The 23,425-nt window shown below is 39.5% G+C and overlaps 2 protein-coding genes across 3 annotated transcripts in view; one reads left to right on the top strand and one right to left on the bottom strand.

Annotated features, from left to right (window-relative positions):
- The first annotated feature begins 2,459 nt into the window (after positions 1 to 2,459).
- LOC128699813 (CUB domain-containing protein) lies at positions 2,460 to 20,835 on the top strand. Of its 2 annotated transcripts, none has more exons than XM_053792564.2 (5): positions 2,460 to 2,515; positions 4,412 to 4,712; positions 7,817 to 8,191; positions 17,552 to 17,728; positions 18,795 to 20,835. In XM_053792564.2, exons 2-5 carry the CDS (start codon positions 4,436 to 4,438, stop codon positions 19,010 to 19,012), a joined length of 1,047 nt encoding a protein of 348 aa, XP_053648539.2. In that variant the 5' UTR covers positions 2,460 to 2,515; positions 4,412 to 4,435; the 3' UTR covers positions 19,013 to 20,835. The 2 variants fall into 2 exon arrangements, with proteins under 2 accessions (XP_053648539.2, XP_053648540.2); XM_053792565.2 differs by having other exon boundaries at positions 2,481 to 2,509.
- LOC128699815 (calcium release-activated calcium channel protein 1-like) overlaps positions 19,383 to 23,425 on the bottom strand; it is a 26,567-nt gene continuing 22,524 nt past the window's right edge. The window contains exon 6 of the mRNA XM_070102395.1: positions 19,383 to 22,359. Coding sequence (XP_069958496.1) covers positions 22,047 to 22,359 — 313 coding nt within the window. The 3' untranslated portion in view covers positions 19,383 to 22,046. The remainder of the gene's footprint in view (positions 22,360 to 23,425) is intronic.

The following is a 23,425-nucleotide window of genomic DNA, read 5'->3' as shown; positions in this document are numbered from 1 at the left end:
TATTACTAAATTTAAAAAGAGGAACTTTATTTATTTTTTTTAGGCTACCCCGCCTCAGTGGGATGTGGCCGGTTTGTTGAAAGAAAGAAGAAGACCAGGAATCAAACCACAGACCCCAATGTGTACCCCAGTGTGTGAGCTGAGTGCACTACCAACCAAGATAGGGTTGCTAGCAGGTTATATGTGTATTGTGGGATGTATGAAGAGTGAGCCAGGGAGGAAGGCTGTGTATCTCATCAAGCTGGAGATGCTAGTTACCAACCTGACTACTCATGTTACACCACCACCACCTCACAGAGTTGTGTTCCCCTGGTTCTCTCTATAATAACTACCAGCTCTGCACTCTCTCAGCTTTCTACTACTACTACTACTACTACTACTACTACTACTACTACTACTACTACTACTACTACTACTACTACTACTACTACTACTACTACTACTACTACTACTACTACTACTACTACTGCTGCTGCTACTGCTACTAGCACTATTACTACTACTACTACTACTGTTCACCTAGCAGTAAGTAGGTACCTGGATGTTGGTTTCCTTACACCTGCTGTCCCTGTTCACCTAGTAGTAAGTAGGTACCTGAGTGTTAGTTTCCTTAAAGCTGCTGCCCCTGTTCACCTAGCAGTAAGTAGGTACCTGGGTGTTAGTAGACTGGTGTGGGTGGCATCCTGGGGAGGGCAAAAAAAAAAAGTAAATGAAAATAAGACAGACATTGTGTCTTCACTGGGTTATCTTGGGTTACTAACCAGACATTGTGGCTTTACTGGGTTATCTTGGGTTACTAACCAGACATTGTGGCTTTACTGGGTTATCTTGGGTTACTAACCAGACATTGTGGCTTTACTGGGTTATCTTGGGTTACTAACCAGACATTGTGGCTTTACTGGGTTATCTTGGGTTACTAACCAGACATTGTGGCTTTACTGGGTTATCTTGGGTTACTAACCAGACATTGTGGCTTTACTGGGTTATCTTGGGTTACTAACCAGACATTGTGGCTTTACTGGGTTACTAACCTTCTGGGTTTATCATCCGAATAGATTCTTCTTCTTTAAGTCTTACCATTGCAGGGCCCGGGAATCGAACAGGGAACCGTTCGGTTCCTTACCGAATTCTCCTGCAGTACCACTGAGCTACGGGGGCTCACCCCCACAAAACTACCACTGAGCTACGGGGGGCTCACCCCACAAAACTACCACTGAGCTACGGGGGTTTTAACGTGAATCGTGAGAATGTGTGGTGGGGCATTATCTTACCCCCGTGATGAACGACCAACAGATGGTTGTGATACCCATCCTGTGCCCCTGGTTTCACGGTCGAAGCTCTCACCCGGCCACTACGCAATTCTCGACTTTCCTGTTTTCAAGAGTCTTAGATCACTCTTCCCCGGAAGTCATCATAGAAATAAGACACCAGAGTACACTATATGAAGATAACATCTATTGTGTATTAGTATAATAAGGATATATATATCACTGATAGGTGTATTTTTCATTGTGTATACACAGAGAGGTGTGTGTATATATATCTGTATATACCAAAAGATGTGTATCAATAAATATACATCGATAGATAGTATATATCTGTGTATACACCGAGAGGTGTGCCTCAGTGTATATATACACTGAGCTGTCTCAGTGTATATATACTGAGAGGTGCATATCTCAGTGTATATACACTGAGAGGTGCATATCTCAGTGTATATACACTGAGAGATGCATATCTCAGTGTATATACACTGGTAATTAACATTACTCAGTATTTTAGGTATTAATGACACTGGTGTAGTAGATAGACTTAAAACCCTATTAACCACTGATACATATTATAGGTTCCCAACTGACTACCAGTGTAACCTGCATAACTAATAGAATGTTGGGGTACAGTTCCTGGACCCGTTATATGAGTGATCTTATAGCCACGACTCAACCAACCTTATTATGACACTATGACCCTTCAACCAATCATATTATCTCTCTATGACCCCTCAACCAATCATATTATCTCTATGACCCCTCAACCAATCATATTATCTCTTTATGACCCCTCAACCAATCATATTATCTCTATGACCCCTCAACCAATCATATTATCTCTATGACCCCTCAACCAATCATATTATCTCTATGACCCCTCAACCAATCATATTATCTCTATGACCCCTCAACCAATCATATTATCTCTATGACCCCTCAACCAATCATATTATCTCTATGACCCCTCAACCAATCATATTATCTCTCTTTGACCCTCAGATAATCCTAGAATTAATTTCTTCCCTCATTTCTAATTAAATTTCCAAAATAAACATTGTCTTTCAATATATCAGTTATTTTTTCCACATTTCGGGAAAAAATTACACACCAAAAAAACAGCATCACTGATGCGTGTTATTGGTCTTGTACCACCCAAAAAAAAATTTTGGCCTTGTTTGTAAAGGCGTCTAAGCGACCAGTTGCCGTCAGTGCGTCTCCAGACACCGTCAAGAGTGGTTGTGTGTGTCAGTGGGACGCTAATTATTAATTAACCGGCGATAATCAACACTTAATAGTGTGATCAGATCAGAAATGCATAACTATGTCTCAGAACTTTGATATATGTGATTGCTGGTCGAAGTGCTAATAGATTTTTTTTTTTTTTTAATTTTTACCACGTGCTCGTTGATTTTATATTTGTGTACTTGTTATGTATATGTCTTAGTGTATATACATTGTTATAAGCCTATTGCGACCCTCGTACAGTAGATAGGGTAGAGGCATGGCTGACAAATAGACAGCAGAGAGTTTGCATAAATGGGGAGAAATCAGAATGGGGGCACGTCACAAGCGGTGTTCCTCAGGGGTCAGTGTTGGGCCCGTTGTTGTTCACAATTTATATAAACGATACAGATGAGGGAATAAATAGCGACATAAGCAGATTTGCTGATGACACCAAAATAGGCCGTCCAATTCACTCTAATGAGGACACTAGAGCACTCCAGGATGATCTGACTAGGACACTAGAGCACTCCAGGATGATTTGAATTGACTGGTGCAATGGTCGGAGAAGTGGCAGATGCAGTTTAATATAGACAAATGCAAAGTTCTAAATGTTGGACAGATAAATAACCATACCACATATAAACTAAATAATGTAGATCTTAATATTACTGATTGTGAAAATGATTTAGGAGTTCTGGTTAGTAGTAATCTAAAACCAAGGCAACAGTGCATTATTGTTCGCAATAAAGCTAACAGAATTCTTGGCTTCATATCTAGAAGTATAAATAATAGAAGTCCTCCGGTTGTTCTTCAACTCTATATATCCTTGGTTAGGCCTCATTTAGACTATACTGCTCAGTTCTGGTCACTGTATTACAGAATGGATATAAATGCTCTGGAAAACGTACAGAGGAGGATGACAAAGTTGATCCCATGTATCAGAAATCTTCACTGTGAGGATAGACTGAGGCCCTGAATCTGCACTCTCTAGAAAGACGTAGAATTAGGGGGGATTTGATCGAGGTGTATAAATGGAAGACAGGAATAAATAAAGGGGATGTAAATAGCGTGCTGAAAATATCTAGCCAAGACAGGACTCACAGCAATGGTTTTAAGTTAGAAAAATTCAGATTCAGGAAGGATATAGGAAAGCACTGGTTTGGTAATAGAGTTGTGGATGAGTGGAACAAACTCCCGAATACAGTTATTCAGGCTAAAACGTTGTGTAGTTTTAAAAATAGGTTAGATAAATACATGAGTGGGTGTGAGTTGGACCTGACTAGCTTGTGTTACTAGGTTTGGTGCCGTGCGCCTTCCTTAAGTGGAGGTGACCAGACTGGGTGGGTCATTGGGCTAAACCGGGGGGACACATGGACCTGCTTCGCATGGGTCAGTAGGCCTGTTACAGTGTTCCTTCTTTCTTATGTTCTTAAACCTAATCACTATCCATGTTTTAGCCAATCCCATGTGGGTTTAGCGCTTTTTATAATAAGGAGACTCACAAATATTTTTTTTCCTGCAGGGCTCTTGATCCAAGTCACTGAATCTCTCCTTCCCTTGGAGCTGCACGACCCCTGTGGGTTTAGCGCTTCTGATTTGTAATAATGATAAAAAAATCCCTTCCCTTGGATCGAACCTGACTTGCTCTTCCCACTGCCCAGGCAGTAAGAGCCCAACGGTTTTACAGCTTCCCCCATCGAATAAAAATTTGATTTAGATTTAGATCCTCTATTTTTCAATCACCTTTTTAAATTTGATTAAAAAATAAGGGAATATATACAGAAAAACAGGTCTGATACACTGTCGAAATGACAACAAAAATTTTGATTTTGGTGGGCATTTCGGGGTTTAAAAATTATTAATTACAAGTCAAAAATAGCCTTATCTCATTGATTTAAAAAATGAAATATATACAGAAAAAACACGAAGTCTGCGGCACAATGGTTGAAATCACAATGAAAATTTTGATTTTGGTGGGCGTGTGCTTGACTCTGGGGTCCTGTGACCCGGCCATGATGGACACTCCCTCTGACAAGAACCTTTGTGCCATGACTGAGGTGCTGGTGGCCATGAAGGGTCTGCTGGTCATGCTCAGCGGCGAGATACGAGACCTCAGGAGACAAGTGCAAGACAGCTGTCAGGCCAATGGTCAGGTCCAGGAGCTGGCTACCAACGATACTCTTCCTGAGGATGAAGTCTCCACACCTGAAGTGGCTGGTACAGTTCTATTATTTATCTAATGTAAGACCTTAGTACTGCATGACCCTGCCTGGTAAGTCGAACTTGCCGAACTCACTTAAAAATTAGACTATTCCACTATTCTCCCCTCAAAATTTTACCGATTACCGCGGGGGTGTTGACCCCTTGGAGCCCTGTCCAGGTATAATCCTGGTAAGGGCGTAAAGAATACCTCATACCTATCCTTTGGGCGGCAGTCAAAAGAACAAAGGGATACATAATAGGTCCAGGAGCTGTGCCTCAATAGAGTGAGAGTGTGTGCAGAGGAAACTCTATCTTGTGTGTTGACTCCTTCACACATTTTTTACCACGTTTTGTCCTAGTGTGCTGGGTTACTTCTGGGAACACTCACCCTCGCTCTTCTCTGCTGGGCTCTTGAAGAGCCTCTGGGTCATGACACGTGCAACAGTTTGCTCTATATGGAGCTGAACTCTTCTCTGGGCTGGGGGACTGACCACCACAAATACTTTTTTACCAAAGTTGATGGACCGACTACATCATCTTCACTGCTGGTTTAGTTTAATATGTTTATTATGCACTCCATACCCATCCTGTGGGCGGTAGTCAAAGGATTACAGAGGTACATAATGGGTCCAGGGACTGGGACCCCAAAGTGTTGATAGCTGAGCAAGTTACAAAGGTAATGGAGTCATAAGTTACGCAGCTACATCTGCTGCCTTTGTATTTGACTGACGAAACCTACCATTTGGTTCAAAGAGTTGGGGCTACCAGGCCGCGGGGGCGTTGACCCCCGAAATCCTCTCCAGGTATACCCCACCCATTCGTGGATCAGCCCTCATTACCACCTATCCCCCATGCATTGTATGATATTTAGGGGTCGTGTTCTTTCCCTATGCCCCCATTAAGGGAGGTTCCTTGATGTTGGTGAGGGGCTCTTGATCTAGGGAATTGAATCTGTGCTCCAGTTCCCTGAATTAAGCCTGAATACTTTCCATCCCCCCCCCCCGCCACAGGCGCTGTATAATCCTACGAGTTTAGCGCTTCCCCATAATTATAATAATAATCTTTCCCCATGTTTGTAATAAGAGTGATAATTCTGTGCATTCTTCTAGTTTCATTATTTTTTTTAATCTCTTGTTTCAACCCAGATGATAGTTTCTGTATCATTCTTTTTTCTCTTTATCACAAAATACTTGTGAATGCAAGACAGTGTTTCGGTCTATCGTGGAACCATTAAATCAAGAAAGATCGAAATGTTGTCTTACTTTCTGTTCCTAAGTGTTGGTAATAGTTGTCCCAGTCAGGTTATTTTGACCTATTATTCTGGTGTGTCATTATTATCACACCCCTTCAAGGGACTGCCTTGATGCTGGTGAAGCTGCAATGGTTGGTGGAGGAGTTTGGAAGTTTTTCAGTTTAATATGTTTATTATGTACCCCATACCCATCCTGTGGGTGGTAGTCAAAGGATTATAGAGGTACATAATGGGGCCAGGGACTGGAGCCCCAAAGTTTTGATAGCTGGACAAGTTACGAAGGTAATGAACTCCAGGTAGATCTGGTCACAATCATGACAAATTACAAAGGTATTGAACTCCAGGTACATCTGGTCATAATCATGACAAGTTACAAAGGTATTTATATATTACAGAGGTACATAATGGGTCCAGGGACTGGGGCCCCAAAGTTTTGATAGCTGAGCAGTTTGGACGGATGTGTAGAAAGGAATTAAAAATGAATATAGAAAAGAACGAGGTAATGTGGAAGAAAGTCTAGTCAGTGAAAGCTTCCATGTATTAATGGTAGGAAGATATAATGGGGCGGAAATATCGACATGTTTATGGGTGTAAGGCGTGGGTTTCATTTTGAAGGTAAAATACATAAGAACATAAGAAGGAACACTGCAGCAGGCCTACTGGCCTATGCGTAAATTTAATCAAACTTAATCGAAAAATTTGCTACGCTTTCTTTTAATGGGAAAAGTAATCCATATCATATTTTTTTCACGTAGTGTATATAGATATTTTAGCTTAAAATTGACTTTTGATTGTGATCTACTAAGGTTCTTCAGAGGAACATTATGGATAGTACTTTGGAAAGGTAATTTTCCCTGACGTAGGAACGTGTTACTGTTGCCTTACTTGACGTAGATCATATAATAAGACAGGTCTAGTTTTTACGATCCATTTGCAAACATGTTCATCTGTGGCGGATAATATTTGGCAGGAATTTGTACCAGGATTTGGATGGGTTTGGCCGAGCATAAAGCCAGGGAGGACATTGCTGTCTGTGACACGATCTCTGATGACTGGAATGGTTTGTTCTTTTAGTAGGAGACGCTGGTTCTGTACTCACATAGTTGAGGTTGCAAGGGTCGAGTCCAAGCTCCTGGCCCCGCCTCTTCACTGGTCGCTACTAGGTCACTCCCTGAGCCGTGGGCTTTATCATACCTCTGCTTAAAGCTATGTATGGATTCTGCCTCCACTACATCGCTTCCCAAACTATTCCTGTGTGTGTGGACACAAACAGGACTACACAATATAACATTATATCTTAGTGTCCTAACATCCAACCATTGACACATGCAGTCAAACAAACCTTAATGGACAAAACAAATCCCCTCATTGTCAATGATAAGTTACATGGAGTTCAGAGACTCTCTGGCCGCGGGTTCAAACCCCACCCGTGGTATGGTTTTTTTACTCAGTTTGCAAATGAAAAATAAAATAGGTTTGTCCTGGATCAATATTTAAATTCGAGACATTATGCAAATGTAATTGCATAATGGGCAGTAAAGTTACCACGAAAAAAACTTGAAGATTAAGACAGATGAGTAACAGTTGGGTATCTATATTAGTGAAATATGATATAATCAGTCCATCAAACTTGAGGTGGTCAGTCCCTCAGCCTGGAGAACAATTTATCTCCATGATCTGGGACGATATTGGGTTGGTCATATGTTTGTTAGTGGGATGAATTGTAAAGGACCTGCCTAGTATGGGCCAACAGGCCTGCTGCAGTGTTCCTCCTTTCTTATGTTCTTATGTTCTTATGATATTTCACACCATTTTAAACAAGAAAGAGTATTATTTAAATAAAACATTATTTGTTTCTGTATTGCAGATGCTAAGGAGACTGACCAACTAGTGAATACGTCCATACCCGTCACCACCACCGTCACCACCACCGTCACCACTACCACTACTCTTGAAGCCATCACTGAAGACTACGACTACCCTGACGACGATAATGTCACCAGTCCTGTTAATTCCCTGGTTAACGCCGTCTCCACGTGGTGGCAAACAGTGTCACTATTTGCACCCAAACCCACTGGTTCCACTGCAGCTCCCAACACCACTGACGAGGAAACTGATGTCACATCCACTGCAGACACTGATGGCCAGACTACCATGGCTTCTCCTGCTGCTACCACAACTACCACAACCACTACTACAACTACCACCACTACTCAACTACCTTTCGACTTACCTCCAGTCCGTGAGTGTCCACGTTTTCACGAAATCGTAATGACACGATTGCAAACAAACTATACCACGGGTGAGGATAGAACCCACGGTCAGTGGCTGGCGCGTTGTTCTGGAGTTTTATGACTCTGATCGCGGGTTCAATCCCCGCCCGTGGTACGTTTAGTCTGTTTAGAATTAAAAGAACGCACTGCCAGAGATTAGAATTCTCTACATACATTCACCATTCATATTCTAAAGTCTTTGATCCTTCATAACAAAGATTTAACATCGAATTAATGTAACTATATTAATTAGTTCTCCTGATATCAAAATAAATAAACTAAATCTTAATTTTAAAACCAAAGTGAATACTTGGGTTAATGGCAATGATATTTTAAGAATTTCTTTCAGAATCATAACATAGTATTACGTTATTCTGCAGGACAGTGAGAGCAACTCTGGCCTCCTAGTAAATATTGTTGGGAGGTAATAACTACTGGCCTCCTAGTAAATATTGTTGGGAGGTAATAACTACTGGCCTCCTAGTAAATATTGTTGGGAGGTAATAACTACTGGCCTCCTAGTAAATATTGTTGGGAGATAATAACTACTGGCCTCCTAGTAAATATTGTTGGGAGGTAATAACTACTGGCCTCCTAGTAAATATTGTTGGGAGGTAATAACTACTGGTCTCCTAGTAAATATTGTTGGGAGGTAATAACTACTGGTCTCCTAGTAAATATTGTTGGGAGGTAATAACTACTGGCCTCCTAGTAAATATTGTTGGGAGGTAATAACTACTGACCTCCTAGTAAATATTGTTGGGAGGTAATAACTACTGGCCTCCTAGTAAATATTGTTGGGAGGTAATAACTACTGGTCTCCTAGTAAATATTGTTGAGAGGTAATAACTACTAGTCTAGTAAATATTGTTGGGAGGTAATAACTGGCCTCCTAGTAAATATTGTTGGGAGGTAATAACTGGCCTCCTAGTAAATATTGTTGGGAGGTAATAACTGGCCTCCTAGTAAATATTGTAGGGAGGTAATAACTGGCCTCCTAGTAAATATTGTTGGGAGGTAATAACTGGCCTCCTAGTAAATATTGTTGGGAGGTAATAAGAACATAAGAACATAAGAACGAAGGAACACTGCAGAAGGCCTACTGGCCCATGCGAGGCAGGTCCAAGTCCCTACCGGCTTAAGCCAATGCACCCAACCTAGTCAGGTCAGGTCACATTGACTCAAGGGAGGAACACGGCAACCGACCCGTTAGCACAAGCTATCAGGTCTAACTCACACCCACCCACATCTACTCATGTATTTATCCAACCTATTTTTAAAGCTACACAACGTTCTGGCCTCTATAACGGTACTTGGGAGTTTGTTCCACTCATCCACAACTCTATTACCAAACCAGTACTTTCCTATATCCCTCCTGAATCTGAATTTTTCCAACTTAAAACCATTGCTGCGAGTCCTGTCTAGGCTAGATATTATCAGCACACTATTTACATCCCCTTTATTTATTCCTGTCTTCCACTTATAAACCTCAATCATATCCCCCCTAATTCTACGTCTTTCTAGAGAGTGCAGTTTCAGGGCCCTTAGTCTATCCTCATAGGGAAGGTTTCTGATACATGGGATCATCTTTGTCATCCTCCTTTGTACATTTTCCAGAGAATTTATATCCATTCTGTAATACGGTGACCAAAACTGTGCAGCATAATCTAAATGAGGCCTAACCAAGGATGTATAGAGTTGAAGAACAACCTGAGGACTCCTATTATTTATGCTTCTTGATATGAAGCCAAGGATTCTATTAGCTTTATTGCGAACACTTATGCACTGTTGTCTTGGTTTCAGATTACTGCTAACCAGAACTCCTAAATCTTTTTCGCAATCCGTAATATTAAGATCTACATTATTTAGTTTATATGTGGCATGGTTATTGTCCTGTCCAACATTTAGAACTTTGCATTTGTCTATATTAAACTGCATCTGCCACTTCTCCGACCACTGCATCAGTCTATTCAAATCTTCCTGGAGTGCTCGAATGTCCTCGTCAGAATGAATTCGACGGCCTATTTTGGTGTCATCGGCAAACTTGCCGATGTCGCTCTTTATGCCCTCATCTATGTCGTTTATGTAGATTGTGAACAGCAGGGGGCCCAACACTGACCCCTGTGGAACACCGCTCGTGACGCTTCCCCACTCTGATTTCTCCCCATTTATGCAAACTCTCTGCTGCCTATTTTTCAACCATGCCTCTATCCAGGAAAAAATTTCTCCTCCTATTCCATGTGCTTTAATTTTCCTCAATAGTCTCTGATGTGGGACCCTGTCAAAAGCCTTACTGAAGTCAAAATAACTGGCCTCCTAGTAAATATTGTTGGGAGGTAATAACTGGCCTCCTAGTAAATATTGTAGGGAGGTAATAACTGGCCTCCTAGTAAATATTGTTGGGAGGTAATAAGATAAGATAAGATAAGATAAGATTTCGTTTGGATTTTTAACCCCGGAGGGTTAGCCACCCAGGATAACCCAAGAAAGTCAGTGCGTCATCGAGGACTGTCTAACTTATTTCCATTGGGGTCCTTCATCTTGTCCCCCAGGATGCGACCCACACCAGTCGACTAACACCCAGGTACCTATTTACTGCTAGGTGAACAGGACAACAGGTGTAAGGAAACGTGTCGAAATGTTTCCACCCGCCGGGAATCGAACCCGGGCCCTCCGAGTGTGAAGCGGGAGCTTTAGCCACCAGGCCACCGGGCCACGTAATAACTACTGGTCTCCTAGTAAATATTGTTGGGAGGTAATAACTACTGGTCTCCTAGTAAATATTGTTGGGAGGTAATAAGTACTGGTCTCCTAGTAAATATTGTTGGGAGGTAATAACTACTGGTCTCCTAGTAAATATTGTTGGGAGGTAATAACTACTGGTCTCCTAGTAAATATTGTTGGGAGGTAATAACTGGCCTCCTAGTAAATATTGTTGGGAGGTAATAACTGGCCTCCTAGTAAATATTGTTGGGAGGTAATAACTGGCCTCCTAGTAAATATTGTTGGGAGGAAATAACTACTGGCCTCCTAGTAAATATTGTTGGGAGGTAATAACTACTGGTCTCCTAGTAAATATTGTTGGGAGGTAATAACTACTGGTCTCCTAGTAAATATTGTTGGGAGGTAATATCTACTGGTCTCCTAGTAAATATTGTTGGGAGGTAATAACTGGTCTCCTAGTAAATATTGTTGGGAGGTAATAACTACTGGTCTCCTAGTAAATATTGTTGGGAGGTAATAACTACTGGTCTAGTAAATATTGTTGGGAGGTAATAACTACTGGTCTCCTAGTAAATATTGTTGGGAGGTAATAACTGGCCTCCTAGTAAATATTGTAGGGAGGTAATAACTGGCCTCCTAGTAAATATTGTTGGGAGGTAATAACTGGCCTCCTAGTAAATATTGTTGGGAGGAAATAACTACTGGCCTCCTAGTAAATATTGTTGGGAGGTAATAACTGGCCTCCTAGTAAATATTGTTGGGAGGAAATAACTGACCTCCTAGTAAATATTGTAGGGAGGTAATAACTGACCTCCTAGTAAATATTGTAGGGAGGTAATAACTGGCCTCCTAGTAAATATTGTTGGGAGGTAATAACTGACCTCCTAGTAAATATTGTAGGGAGGTAATAACTGACCTCCTAGTAAATATTGTTGGGAGGAAATAACTGACCTCCTAGTAAATATTGTAGGGAGGTAATAACTGACCTCCTAGTAAATATTGTAGGGAGGTAATAACTGGCCTCCTAGTAAATATTGTTGGGAGGTAATAACTGACCTCCTAGTAAATATTGTAGGGAGGTAATAACTGGCCTCCTAGTAAATATTGTAGGGAGGTAATAACTGGCCTCCTAGTAAATATTGTTGGGAGGTAATAACTGGCCTCCTAGTAAATATTGTTGGGAGGTAATAACTGGCCTCCTAGTAAATATTGTAGGGAGGTAATAACTGGCCTCCTAGTAAATATTGTAGGGAGGTAATAACTGGCCTCCTAGTAAATATTGTAGGGAGGTAATAACTGGCCTCCTAGTAAATATTGTAGGGAGGTAATAACTGGCCTCCTAGTAAATATTGTTGGGAGGTAATAACTGACCTCCTAGTAAATATTGTTGGGAGGTAATAACTGGCCTCCTAGTAAATATTGTTGGGAGGTAATAACTGGCCTCCTAGTAAATATTGTTGGGAGGTAATAACTGACCTCCTAGTAAATATTGTTGGGAGGTAATAACTACTGGCCTCCTAGTAAATATTGTTGGGAGGTAATAACTACTGGCCTCCTAGTAAATATTGTTGGGAGGTAATAACTACTGGCCTCCTAGTAAATATTGTTGGGAGGTAATAACTACTGGCCTCCTAGTAAATATTGTTGGGAGGTAATAACTACTGACCTCCTAGTAAATATTGTTGGGAGGTAATAACTACTGGCCTCCTAGTAAATATTGTTGGGAGGTAATAACTACTGGCCTCCTAGTAAATATTGTTGGGAGGTAATAACTACTGGCCTCCTAGTAAATATTGTTGGGAGGTAATAACTACTGGCCTCCTAGTAAATATTGTTGGGAGGTAATAACTACTGGTCTCCTAGTAAATATTGTTGGGAGGTAATAACTACTGGTCTCCTAGTGAATATTGTTGGGAGATAATAACTACTGGTCTCCTAGTAAATATTGTTGGGAGGTAATAACTACTGGTCTCCTAGTAAATATTGTTGGGAGGTAATAACTACTGGCCTCCTAGTAAATATTGTTGGGAGGTAATAACTACTGGTCTCCTAGTAAATATTGTTGGGAGGTAATAACTACTGGCCTCCTAGTAAATATTGTTGGGAGGTAATAACTACTGGCCTAGTAAATATTGTAGGGAGGTAATAACTGGTCTCCTAGTAAATATTGTTGGGAGGTAATAACTACTGGCCTCCTAGTAAATATTGTTGGGAGGTAATAACTACTGGCCTCCTAGTAAATATTGTTGGGAGGTAATAACTACTGACCTCCTAGTAAATATTGTAGGGAGGTAATAACTGGCCTCCTAGTAAATATTGTTGGGAGGTAATAACTGACCTCCTAGTAAATATTGTAGGGAGGTAATAACTGGCCTCCTAGTAAATATTGTAGGGAGGTAATAACTGGCCTCCTAGTAAATATTGTAGGGAGGTAATAACTGGCCTCCTAGTAAATATTGTAGGGAGGTAATAACTGGCCTCCTAGTAAATATTATAGGGAGGTAAATAAATTTAGGTCACAGGTTCCTGGGAGACTGACTGACCTCCTCCAGTTATAATTCAGCTCCTCGTGAACGATGTGCTGTTACGATATAGGATGCATTTTATCTTTCTATATATCAACTGGGTTTAGCGCTCCCCCATGACTATAATTATAATAATAATAATCTATACATCTACTGCCAGTTTTTCTCTACATTCTTCTTTCTACATTCTTCATTCATTCTCATGTGTCTGCTGAAGAGGACCTCAGATGCAGATAGAAATACTGTTTACAGAAACCAGAACATCCAGTTTTGTTGCTATCATGTGAATGTGACCTGACCTAACTAGGTTAGGGCATTGGCTTAAGCCGGTAGGTGACTTGGACCTGCCTCGCATGGGCCAGTAGTCCTGCTGCAGTGCTCCTTATGTTCTTTACAGATTATATTTATCAACATTAGGAATATGACTCAAATAAAATGTGACGTTTATTAATTCTTTAATTAATGTTATAATCCGCTGAAACAGCAAGTTTTAAGAGAGTTTACTGTATGAACAACCCACGTGACGTCACTAGTGGGCGGAGCTTGGAAACAAGCAGTTCAGTGGTGATGAAGTCCCACCCACTATTGACGTCACTCTAGAACTCTCATTTTATTGGTAGAAACTCTTATAAGGCCCCACCCACTAATGACGTCACTCTAGAACTCTCATTGTATTGGTAGAAACTCTTATAAGGCTCCACCCACTAATGACGTCACTCTAGCACTCATTTTATTGGTAGAAACTCTTATAAGGCCCCACCCACTAATGACGTCACTCTAGAACTCTCATTTTATTGGTAGAAACTCTTATAAGGCTCCACCCACTAATGACGTCACTCTAGAACTCATTTTATTGGTAGAAACTCTTATAAGGCCCCACCCACTAATGACGTCACTCTAGAACTCTCATTTTATTGGTAGAAACTCTTATAAGGCCCCACCCACTAATGACGTCACTCTAGAACTCGCATTTTATTGGTAGAAACTCTTATAAGACCCCACCCACTAATGACGTCACTCTAGAACTCGCATTTTATTGGTAGAAACTCTTATAAGGCCCCACCCACTAATGACGTCACAGAGACAACACACAACAGTTTATGAGTTGCTGTTGCTCCATCATAGTTATAAATTCTCTCACTAGATGGCAGCTACCAAAAAAATACACAAATTTTGCTCACTTTTTCGAGAAGTTTCAAAACCTCCAGTATATTTTGACAGATGTTTATCAATACATTTTTTAATAAATTGTCTATATCATCGTAGCTTTGTTTTCGTTCAAGTATCAGACAGTATTATATCCACCGAGCGCTAAACCTGTAGGGGATTCTATAACAAGGACTATATATATATATATATATATATATATATATATATATATATATATATATATATATATATATATATATATATATATATATATAAGAGAGGTTACTAAGGTGACAAATGCTGAAAAAAAATTATTTTTTAAATATATTCAGCGCCATCTATTGAGTATTTAAGACATACAAGTTATGAACAGAAAGTCATAAGAGAGGGTTACTGTGTTGACACTCGTGACGTCACTCCAGAGCTCGCATTTCATTGGTAGAAACTCTGCTTTTATCCAGGATAACAGCCAATCATAAGAGTAGGTTACTATAGGGGCGTGAATACCTGTAGGGTTTGTAACATTACCGCTGATTGGCTGTTTTTGATAATGTAAACAATAGCAGAAGTTTGGACTTATTTTGCTTTTTCTTGAGCAAATTTCCCTTAAGGGAGGTTCCTTGATGCTGGTGAGGGGCTCTTGATCTACGTAATTGGATTTGTGCTCCAGTTCCCTGAATTGCGCCTGAATACCATCCCCCCCCCACAGGCGCTGTATGATCATACGGGTTTAGTGCTCTCCCATAATTATAATAATAATAATAATCCTAAGCAAGTTTAATGATTATTTTGTCTAAAGAAAATATTAACCAATAAGAGAGTAAATAATTTATGAGAAAAATTTTACGTCATTTGTCCACGTCCACGTTATTTTACGTTTAAAATGATCCCAAACTGTTTTATATATGAAAGGTTTAATAAAAACTAAACTCACGGCTTTCAATGTTTTCATATTTTGTATATACTATGTATATATATTGAATAAATAACAAAAAGGCACAATACCGTGACTGGGACGATACACAAATAACCCGCAGTGTGTGTGTGTGTATATATATTGACTTTGTAAGGTGAATAAAAGTTCTCTTATTATACAGTCAAGGGGTTTTATAATTATATTCATGAAGTGCTAAACCTGTAGGGAGTCATTCAGCAAAGGGTATTGGGAGCTGCATCAATTAGATTTGATCCAAGGAAGAGAGAAGCTTCAATTCTTTGGATCAAGAGCCTTTTACTAGTATCTTTGACCTCTCCTTGAAGGACTTGATGCTGGTGAATAGTTCTTGGTCCAAGGAATTGGATTATTATTATTATAATAAAAAAAAAACGCTAAGCCACAAGGGCTATACAGCGCTGTCCAAGGAATTGGAGCAGTCCTCCCGTTCTTTGGACTGAATCTAATTACCTTCCATTTCCCAGGTACTGCATGACCCCTGTGGGTTTACGCTTTCCAAAATTTATTAATATTATCACAATCAAACCTAAACAGTAAATGCTTTCAAGGAAATGTAATATTTAATTTTGTGATCAGTGGGATGCACTAAACCCATAGGGGTTATACAGCACCTGGGAAGGCAATCAAATTCAGTAAGGTGATGAGGGTATCAAATGATTTAGATAAAGAAAAACTGGATATCAAATTGGGAAGAAGGAGTATGGAAGAAGTGAATGTTTTCAGATATTTGGGAGTTGACGTGTCGGCAGATGGTTTTATGAAGGATGAGGTTAATCATAGAATTAATGAGGAAAAGAAGGTGAGTGGTGCATTGAGGTATATGTGGAGACAAAAAATGTTATCTATGGAGGCAGAGAAGGAATGTATGAAAGTATAGTAGTACCAACACTCTTATATGGGTGTGAAGCTTGGGTGGTAAATGCTGCAGCGAGGAGACGGTGGAGATGTCTAAAGCCAATGTGTGGTGTAAATATTATGCTGAAAATACGGAGTGTGGAAATTAGGAGAAGGTGTGGAGCTAATAAAAGTATTAGTCAGGGGGCTGAAGAGGGGTTGTTGAGGTGGTTTGGTCGTTTAGAGAGAATGGATCAAAGTACAATGACAACGGAGAGCGTATAAATCTATAGGGGAAGGAAGACGGGGTAGGGGTCGTCCTCGAAAAGGTTGCAGGGAGGGGATAAAGGAGGTTTTGTGGGGGAAGGGCTTGGACTTCCAGCAAGCGTCCATGAGCGTATTTGATAGGAGTGAATGGAGACGAATGGTACATATTTGGGACCTGACAATTATCATTATTATAATCAAAAGAAGCGCTAAGCCACAAGGGCTATACAGCTGGGACCTGACAAGCTGTTGGAGTGTGAGCAGGGTAATATTTAGTGAAGGGATTCAGAAAAACCAGTTATTTTTATATAGCTGGACTTGAGTCCTGGAAATGGGAAGTACAATGCCTGCACTCTAAAGGAGGGGTTCGGGATATTGGCAGTTTGGAGGGATATGTTGTGTAACTTTATACGTATATGCTTCTAAACTGTTGTATTCTGAGCACCTCTGCAAAAACAGTGATTATGTGTGAGTGAGGTGAAAGTGTTGAATGATGAAAGTACGTATTTTCTTTTTGGGGATTTTCTTTCTTTTTGGGTCACCCTGCTTCGGTGGGAGACAGCCGACTTGTTAAAAAAAAAATACATGTATATATATATATACGTATATACGTATATATGTATATACATATACAGTGGACCCCCGCTTAACGATCACCTCCAAATGCGACCAATTATGTAAGTGTATTTATGTAAGTGCGTTTGTACGTGTATGTTTGGGGGTCTGAAATGGACTAATCTACTTCACAATATTCCTTATGGGAAAAAATTCGGTCAGTACTGGCACCTGAACATACTACTGGAATGAAAAAAGTTCGTTAATCGGGGGTCCACTGTATATGTATATATATATTAACACAAATTTTTTTCACGCAGCAACGGAGTGTCCCGCCCCATTCCGTCTTGAAGCAGAGAGCTGCTACTTGATCCTTCATGATAGTCGGCACTGGAAGTCTTGGGGAGAGGCTCATGCTCTCTGTCAAAACTATGGTGGTGGACTGGCTGCTCCCTGGAGACTCGCACCTCTCCAGGATTACCTTTCACGTTATTACTGTGAGTATTATTCTCATCAGGTGCGGCACTTAATTCCTTTAGTTTTTAAAAAATTTGTCATTTCATTGTATAAATTAACAATTATTTTTATTATTGCAATCAGAGCTAAGAGCTAATAAATTAGCAATTGCATTATTATAATCAGAATTAAGTGCTAAACCCACAAGGGTCATATAGCACTAAGCAATTTCATTACATTATCATTATGGGTAGTGCGAAACCTGTAGGGATTATGTAACACTTTTGTAGGGGTGGAAGGGATTCAGATTTAATTCAGGAAATCAGAGCACAGATCCAATTCCCTAGATCAAGAGCCCCTCACCAGCATCAAGGAAACTCCCTTGAAGGGAACTGTATTACAGTTTAACATTGAGGGGCCTACTATTTTTACACAGTATAGATTTATAATCAGGAATAATTTTAAGTTAACTCTTTTGTGTGCATTGCTTCCTTATCTTAAAACCATTTGTTTTACGATTCTTTGGCATCATATTACTGGATTCTGTCCAGGCCATTTACACTAATAGGGGTATCAATACCAGATTCATAACACCTATTTTCCGACCCCACATACTGCCTGCATAGTAAAGGGTTAAATAATAATACACAAGTATTTATTAGGATGGGAATGCCACAATTTGGATGGTCATCTGAACTGTGATGTAGTCGCCCTTCTGGCAAGATAGTGATTAACCCTTAAACTGTCCAAACGTAGATCTACGTTTGCGCGCGTAGTGCTCCGACCTTGATTTTCTCCATAAGAAAGCATGTAAAAAACGAGATCTACGTTTTGAGCGCTGCGCGAGTAAACGTAGATCTACGTTTGGACAGTTTAATGGTTAAATGAGTGACAGTGAAATGTTTTCTTATTTGTCTTGTCAGAATACCTCAGTGGGAGACAGCCAAAATGTTAAAAAAATTCTTAAAAAAAAAAAAAAAAATTATATGTCAATATGCAAAGGCTGATTATGTGTGAATGATGGTGAAAGTGTTTCTTTGTTTTTTTTGGTCACCCTTTCCTCATTGGATACCCATTGGACTCGAATCATTTTTTGTTACTTCACAGCGGACGCCTTTTGGGTGGGCGCTCGGCACATCACAGGCACCAAGTCTTGGGAGTGGTTTTCCGGGAGAAAAGTCATAAAAAGTGAATGGAAACCAGGCCAGCCACACAAGAATCCAGGCAGGAAATGTATGTTCCTTGACAAATGGTCTGGGTATCATGCCAGTAATTATTTCTGCGGTGAAAAGTTTCCATTCATCTGCGAATACAGAGCGACATAAACATGTTATCTGAAGAGTAACATCTACACTCGAGAGACTTGAAGCCAAATGTTACACTCTTGCTATAGTTAATATTCTTGTGATATATATACAGCATTTGAAACAATTTTTAAGCTTAAAATTCTTTTAAATTAAGCTGATTAAAATGTAAGGATATTAGCCAGAGAAATAATTGTTTTTGCTTTTGAACTCATATAGGTAAAAGTATAGTTCATCTTATAGGCTATATTATGATCCTGTAGGGGTTATACTGCACCTGGGGATAAATAAGACACATGTGCAACACCTGGGGATAAATAAGACACATGTGCAACACCTGGGGATAAATAAGACACATGTGCAACACCTGGGGATAAATAAGACACATGTGCAACACCTGGGGATCTTTATTTTGAAGACAATTTATTAACTAGAGGCTTAATCAAATCAATATAAAGCTTATTTGAAAATATTGAAAGAGAGAGAGAGAGTAATAGAAGAGGTAATCAGTTCCACAGCCTAGAAGTGTTAACTACCTGTCTTGATGATGTGCATGTGTCTTATTCATTAACTTATTAGTGTTGTATACCATTAATGTTTTGAAAAACCTGGGGAATGGGAGGTAATAAGGATTGATCAGGAGAGAATAGCTCAAATTATTTGGTTGTAAATGGCATGACAGTATTAACAAACTGAAAAAGACACTTGTGCATATGGATATTTATTGAAGAAAACTTGACACTACCAGTGGCTTCACTGGTCCTAATGAACAAATAAAACTGACGAGGCCACTCATGGCAAAACCTTTCTTTAACAAATATTCAGAATTTAACTCAACTGTCCTTTTGTTATAATTAATTGAATCAGGAGCCATTACCAGCATTTTATAGCCTTTAAATCCTTGAAAGATTTACAGGCTATAAAATGTCTGTACGCTGTAGTGTCAGCATGCCTCTAGCAAGACAGTGATGGAGTGAGCGATGATGAATGTTTCTTCTTTTTCGGGTCACCCGGCCTGAGTGGGTAACGGCTGATACGTTAATAAAAAGAAATGCTTGTTGATGAACAAAATCAATTTAAAGTTATTGATTAGAAATAAGTTAATTTAATCTCATACTTTTAGTGTTATTTAAAGGCAATATTATAATAAAAAAATGCTAAACCAGTATGGGTCATTCAGCACTGAGTTATATGAAGGTGTTGTATATTGTGGTTATAATGCAGGAAGAATTAATGTTTTCTTGAATGTTTAATAATTCTACATAAGTCTGAATGTAATTTATATGGCCTTCATGGTTAGATTTAACCTTAATTTGTAATGGGGTGGAGTGGTAAGCCAGTGGAAGGCCTCAGTCAGATGACCAAAAGCTCCAGTGGCAGGTCAGCATATGACTAAGACCGGCATCAGGAAACACTTGTCAACAGAGATAGCTGTGTAGTATTCGAATTACTAGTATACTTAGATACTACAACAGTATCTCTAGTATCTTCGTACTATAATTCACTTACTACGCAAGTATTTCTATTGACACGTGGTTTATTTGCTGAGGAATAATAAAAAAGTCTGCATGTTTTGAAAAAAGTATCTACAGTAATTGCATTTAATGAAATGTGGAATTAAAAGAAAGTTCAGAAATTCTGTGTGGATACATTATCACAGAATTTAAATTCAATATAGATGCCCTTGACTGGTAGAACCTCAAAGAGAGAAAGAGAGAGAGAGACTTTCTCTACCAGACAGTCTATGCAACCCAAAGAATGTAGTTTTGAGTTTGTTCTTGTAGATTCCTAGATTTTTCTCCAGATACTTAATTACATTTAAATAATAAAGAATTAAAAGAGCATTTGTTTGTTTTATTTATACAGCACCAGAACTGTTTGGTTACTCAGTGCTTTAAGCATATTCCACTTCTAGAATCTTAAGCATCAGTGACAAAATACTCGTTAGGTAAATGGACACAGATGCAGCTACTGGGACACTTGACTGTGGCAATGTTTTGCTCTCTAGGAACTCTTGTCAAACTTGACAAAGTTCCTGGAGAGCACAACATTGCCATAATAAATCATCCCATTAGTTGCATCTGTGTCCATTTACTTAACCTTTTGTCAGTAATTCTACCATCATGACAAAATACTTGTTATTGATAACTAACAAAAAAGGCAAAATACCGTGACTGGAACGATACACAAATAACCCGCACATAAAAGAGAGAAGCTTATGACGACGTTTCAGTCCGACTTGGACTATTTACAAAGTCACACTGTGTGTGACTTTGTCAATGGTCCAAGTCGGACCGAAACGTCGTCGTAAGCTTCTCTCTTTTATGTGCGGGTTATTTGTGTATACTTGTTATTGGTTGCATGCATTGTCACAGCCAATAAAATACATAAAAGCAATAAATCTCTTAATATCATGAATTGATCATAAAGAAATAGGTAATCCTTTCTGTCCTGTAAACATTATGACCCCAACCACTTTAACCCTTTCACTGTCAGTCCCGTAATATTAAGGCTTTGAAGCCAGTGTCGGTCCCATAATACCACACCAAAGTTCTAGCGGCTTCCAATCTTGTGGGATAAAGCTGGTAGGCCTACACATGAGAGAATGGATCTGTGTGGTCAGTATATGCAGTATAAAAAAAAATCCTGCACCACACAGTACATAATGAAAATGATCTTTCTTGAATTTTGTGTGAAACTGGCCAAACTACAAATTTCTGATCACTCTATTAGAGTAGTTGAAATAGGTAAATGCATGGTGTCTTGTATTCAATCGATAGAACAAAAGGAGTACTAGCGAAATAGCTATGAATATAGTCTACTGGAGCAATAGAATTGGCTGAAAAATGGGTGAAATCGCCAATGCATAAAGACCACTAACTTTGTGAGAGCGTAATTCCATAAATTTTCAATCAAATTTCACGATTTTGGTTTCATTACCTTCAGAAAAAGATTCTCTATCATTTCGTAAAATAATTTTTTTTTTAAATTCTTCGACACCGAGAGCACGTTTGCGAGCAGGGGTCTTAACAGTGGAAGGGTTAAAGCAAGACACTTATACAATTTTAATGGAAAAAACTGATCCATTCAACTGATTCTCGCTTGTTTTCCTCTGTATCACCTGCAATTGTGCCTCGATCTCCTGCAAATTCTTATCGGCACTTTCCACCTTGTGGGCGACTAACTTCCAGTAAAAATGGAGAGCAAACAGAATGAACAACAGGACAGTTGGCATCAGCACAATTGTTGTCCCAATTGCAGCATTTCTGGAGTAGTCAAAGAACTTCACCCAACTCACAAGACCAATCTCCACAAGAAACAGGAGGAGGCCCAAGACGGTTGAAAAGATCCAAGCTGCCTCAATGTACCTGTGAAAAACAAATGAATGCATTACTTCAGTAACAAATAAAAAGTCCATCATATACGTAACAATTATTTTATTTCTCTTCACATATTTTTAATTTACAATATATGGCAAAGATGCAAGACCTACAGTTTTCATAATAACATTGTAATAATGGCAGTCAGTTCATGATGCTCTGCAGATAGCAACCCAGTTCTTTTAGGGACTTGAAAAAACTGCTGATATCTGTTACTTGTGGCATGAGATATAACAATAGTCTAAGTCATCTGGTTCATAATAATTGGATACCAGCTGGGAAAAAATCCTTGAACAGTTGCTAGTGAGTCTGCCAACCTTCATGGCTCATTATTATATTCATGGACCTAAAAGAGTCCTCAGGGAACAATCCAGGTCTCTGAGTATATAATAAAAAAGTAATTACTGATGTGACAATTAATGTGGTGGATTCGTCAGCCTAAATGTTGACCAATAAATATACTATATTTTTTAACAGACTATGGTGATGAATAACCCAAAAAGGGAGGAAACCCATTCACCGTCATTCATTTGACAGCTGTCTTGCCAAAAGTGTGCTAACATCACATTTCTGATAGCCCTCTGAACTGCAACATCACCTTGCTTTCAGAGTACAGGCAATGTTCTTCCCACCTCCAGGATTCAGGTCCAGCTAATTGGTTTTTCTGAAATCACTTCAAAAGTTATGTTTTGCTCATACTCCAACATTCGAGCCATAAAATCCACTTGTGTCTCTTCGCTCCAATCTAAGAAGCTCAGATAAACCTAATGGATGGTCAAACCACTATCACTCAAAACTTTTACCCCCTCCCTCCAAGTCTTCCTGGAATGACCCCTATCCCTCCTTCCATCCCAGATTTATAAACCCTCTTGATCATTCTAGTGTGATCCATCTTCTCTAAATTTCCAAACCACCTCAACAACCCCTCCTCAACAATCTGGATAATATCTCTGGTAACCAATACACCAAAAACAGGGTCATACAATGTCTGGTAATGGAGATAACTGGGCTTAATTTACAGAAGGGAAGGGTAACTTCTATTCCTGGCATCAAA

The sequence above is a fragment of the Cherax quadricarinatus genome, chromosome 81, assembly GCF_038502225.1.
Source record: "Cherax quadricarinatus isolate ZL_2023a chromosome 81, ASM3850222v1, whole genome shotgun sequence".
Classification (NCBI taxonomy): domain Eukaryota; kingdom Metazoa; phylum Arthropoda; class Malacostraca; order Decapoda; family Parastacidae; genus Cherax; species Cherax quadricarinatus.
The sequence above is the reverse complement of the archived record's forward strand: the minus strand, read 5'-3'. Positions and strand labels throughout refer to the sequence as shown.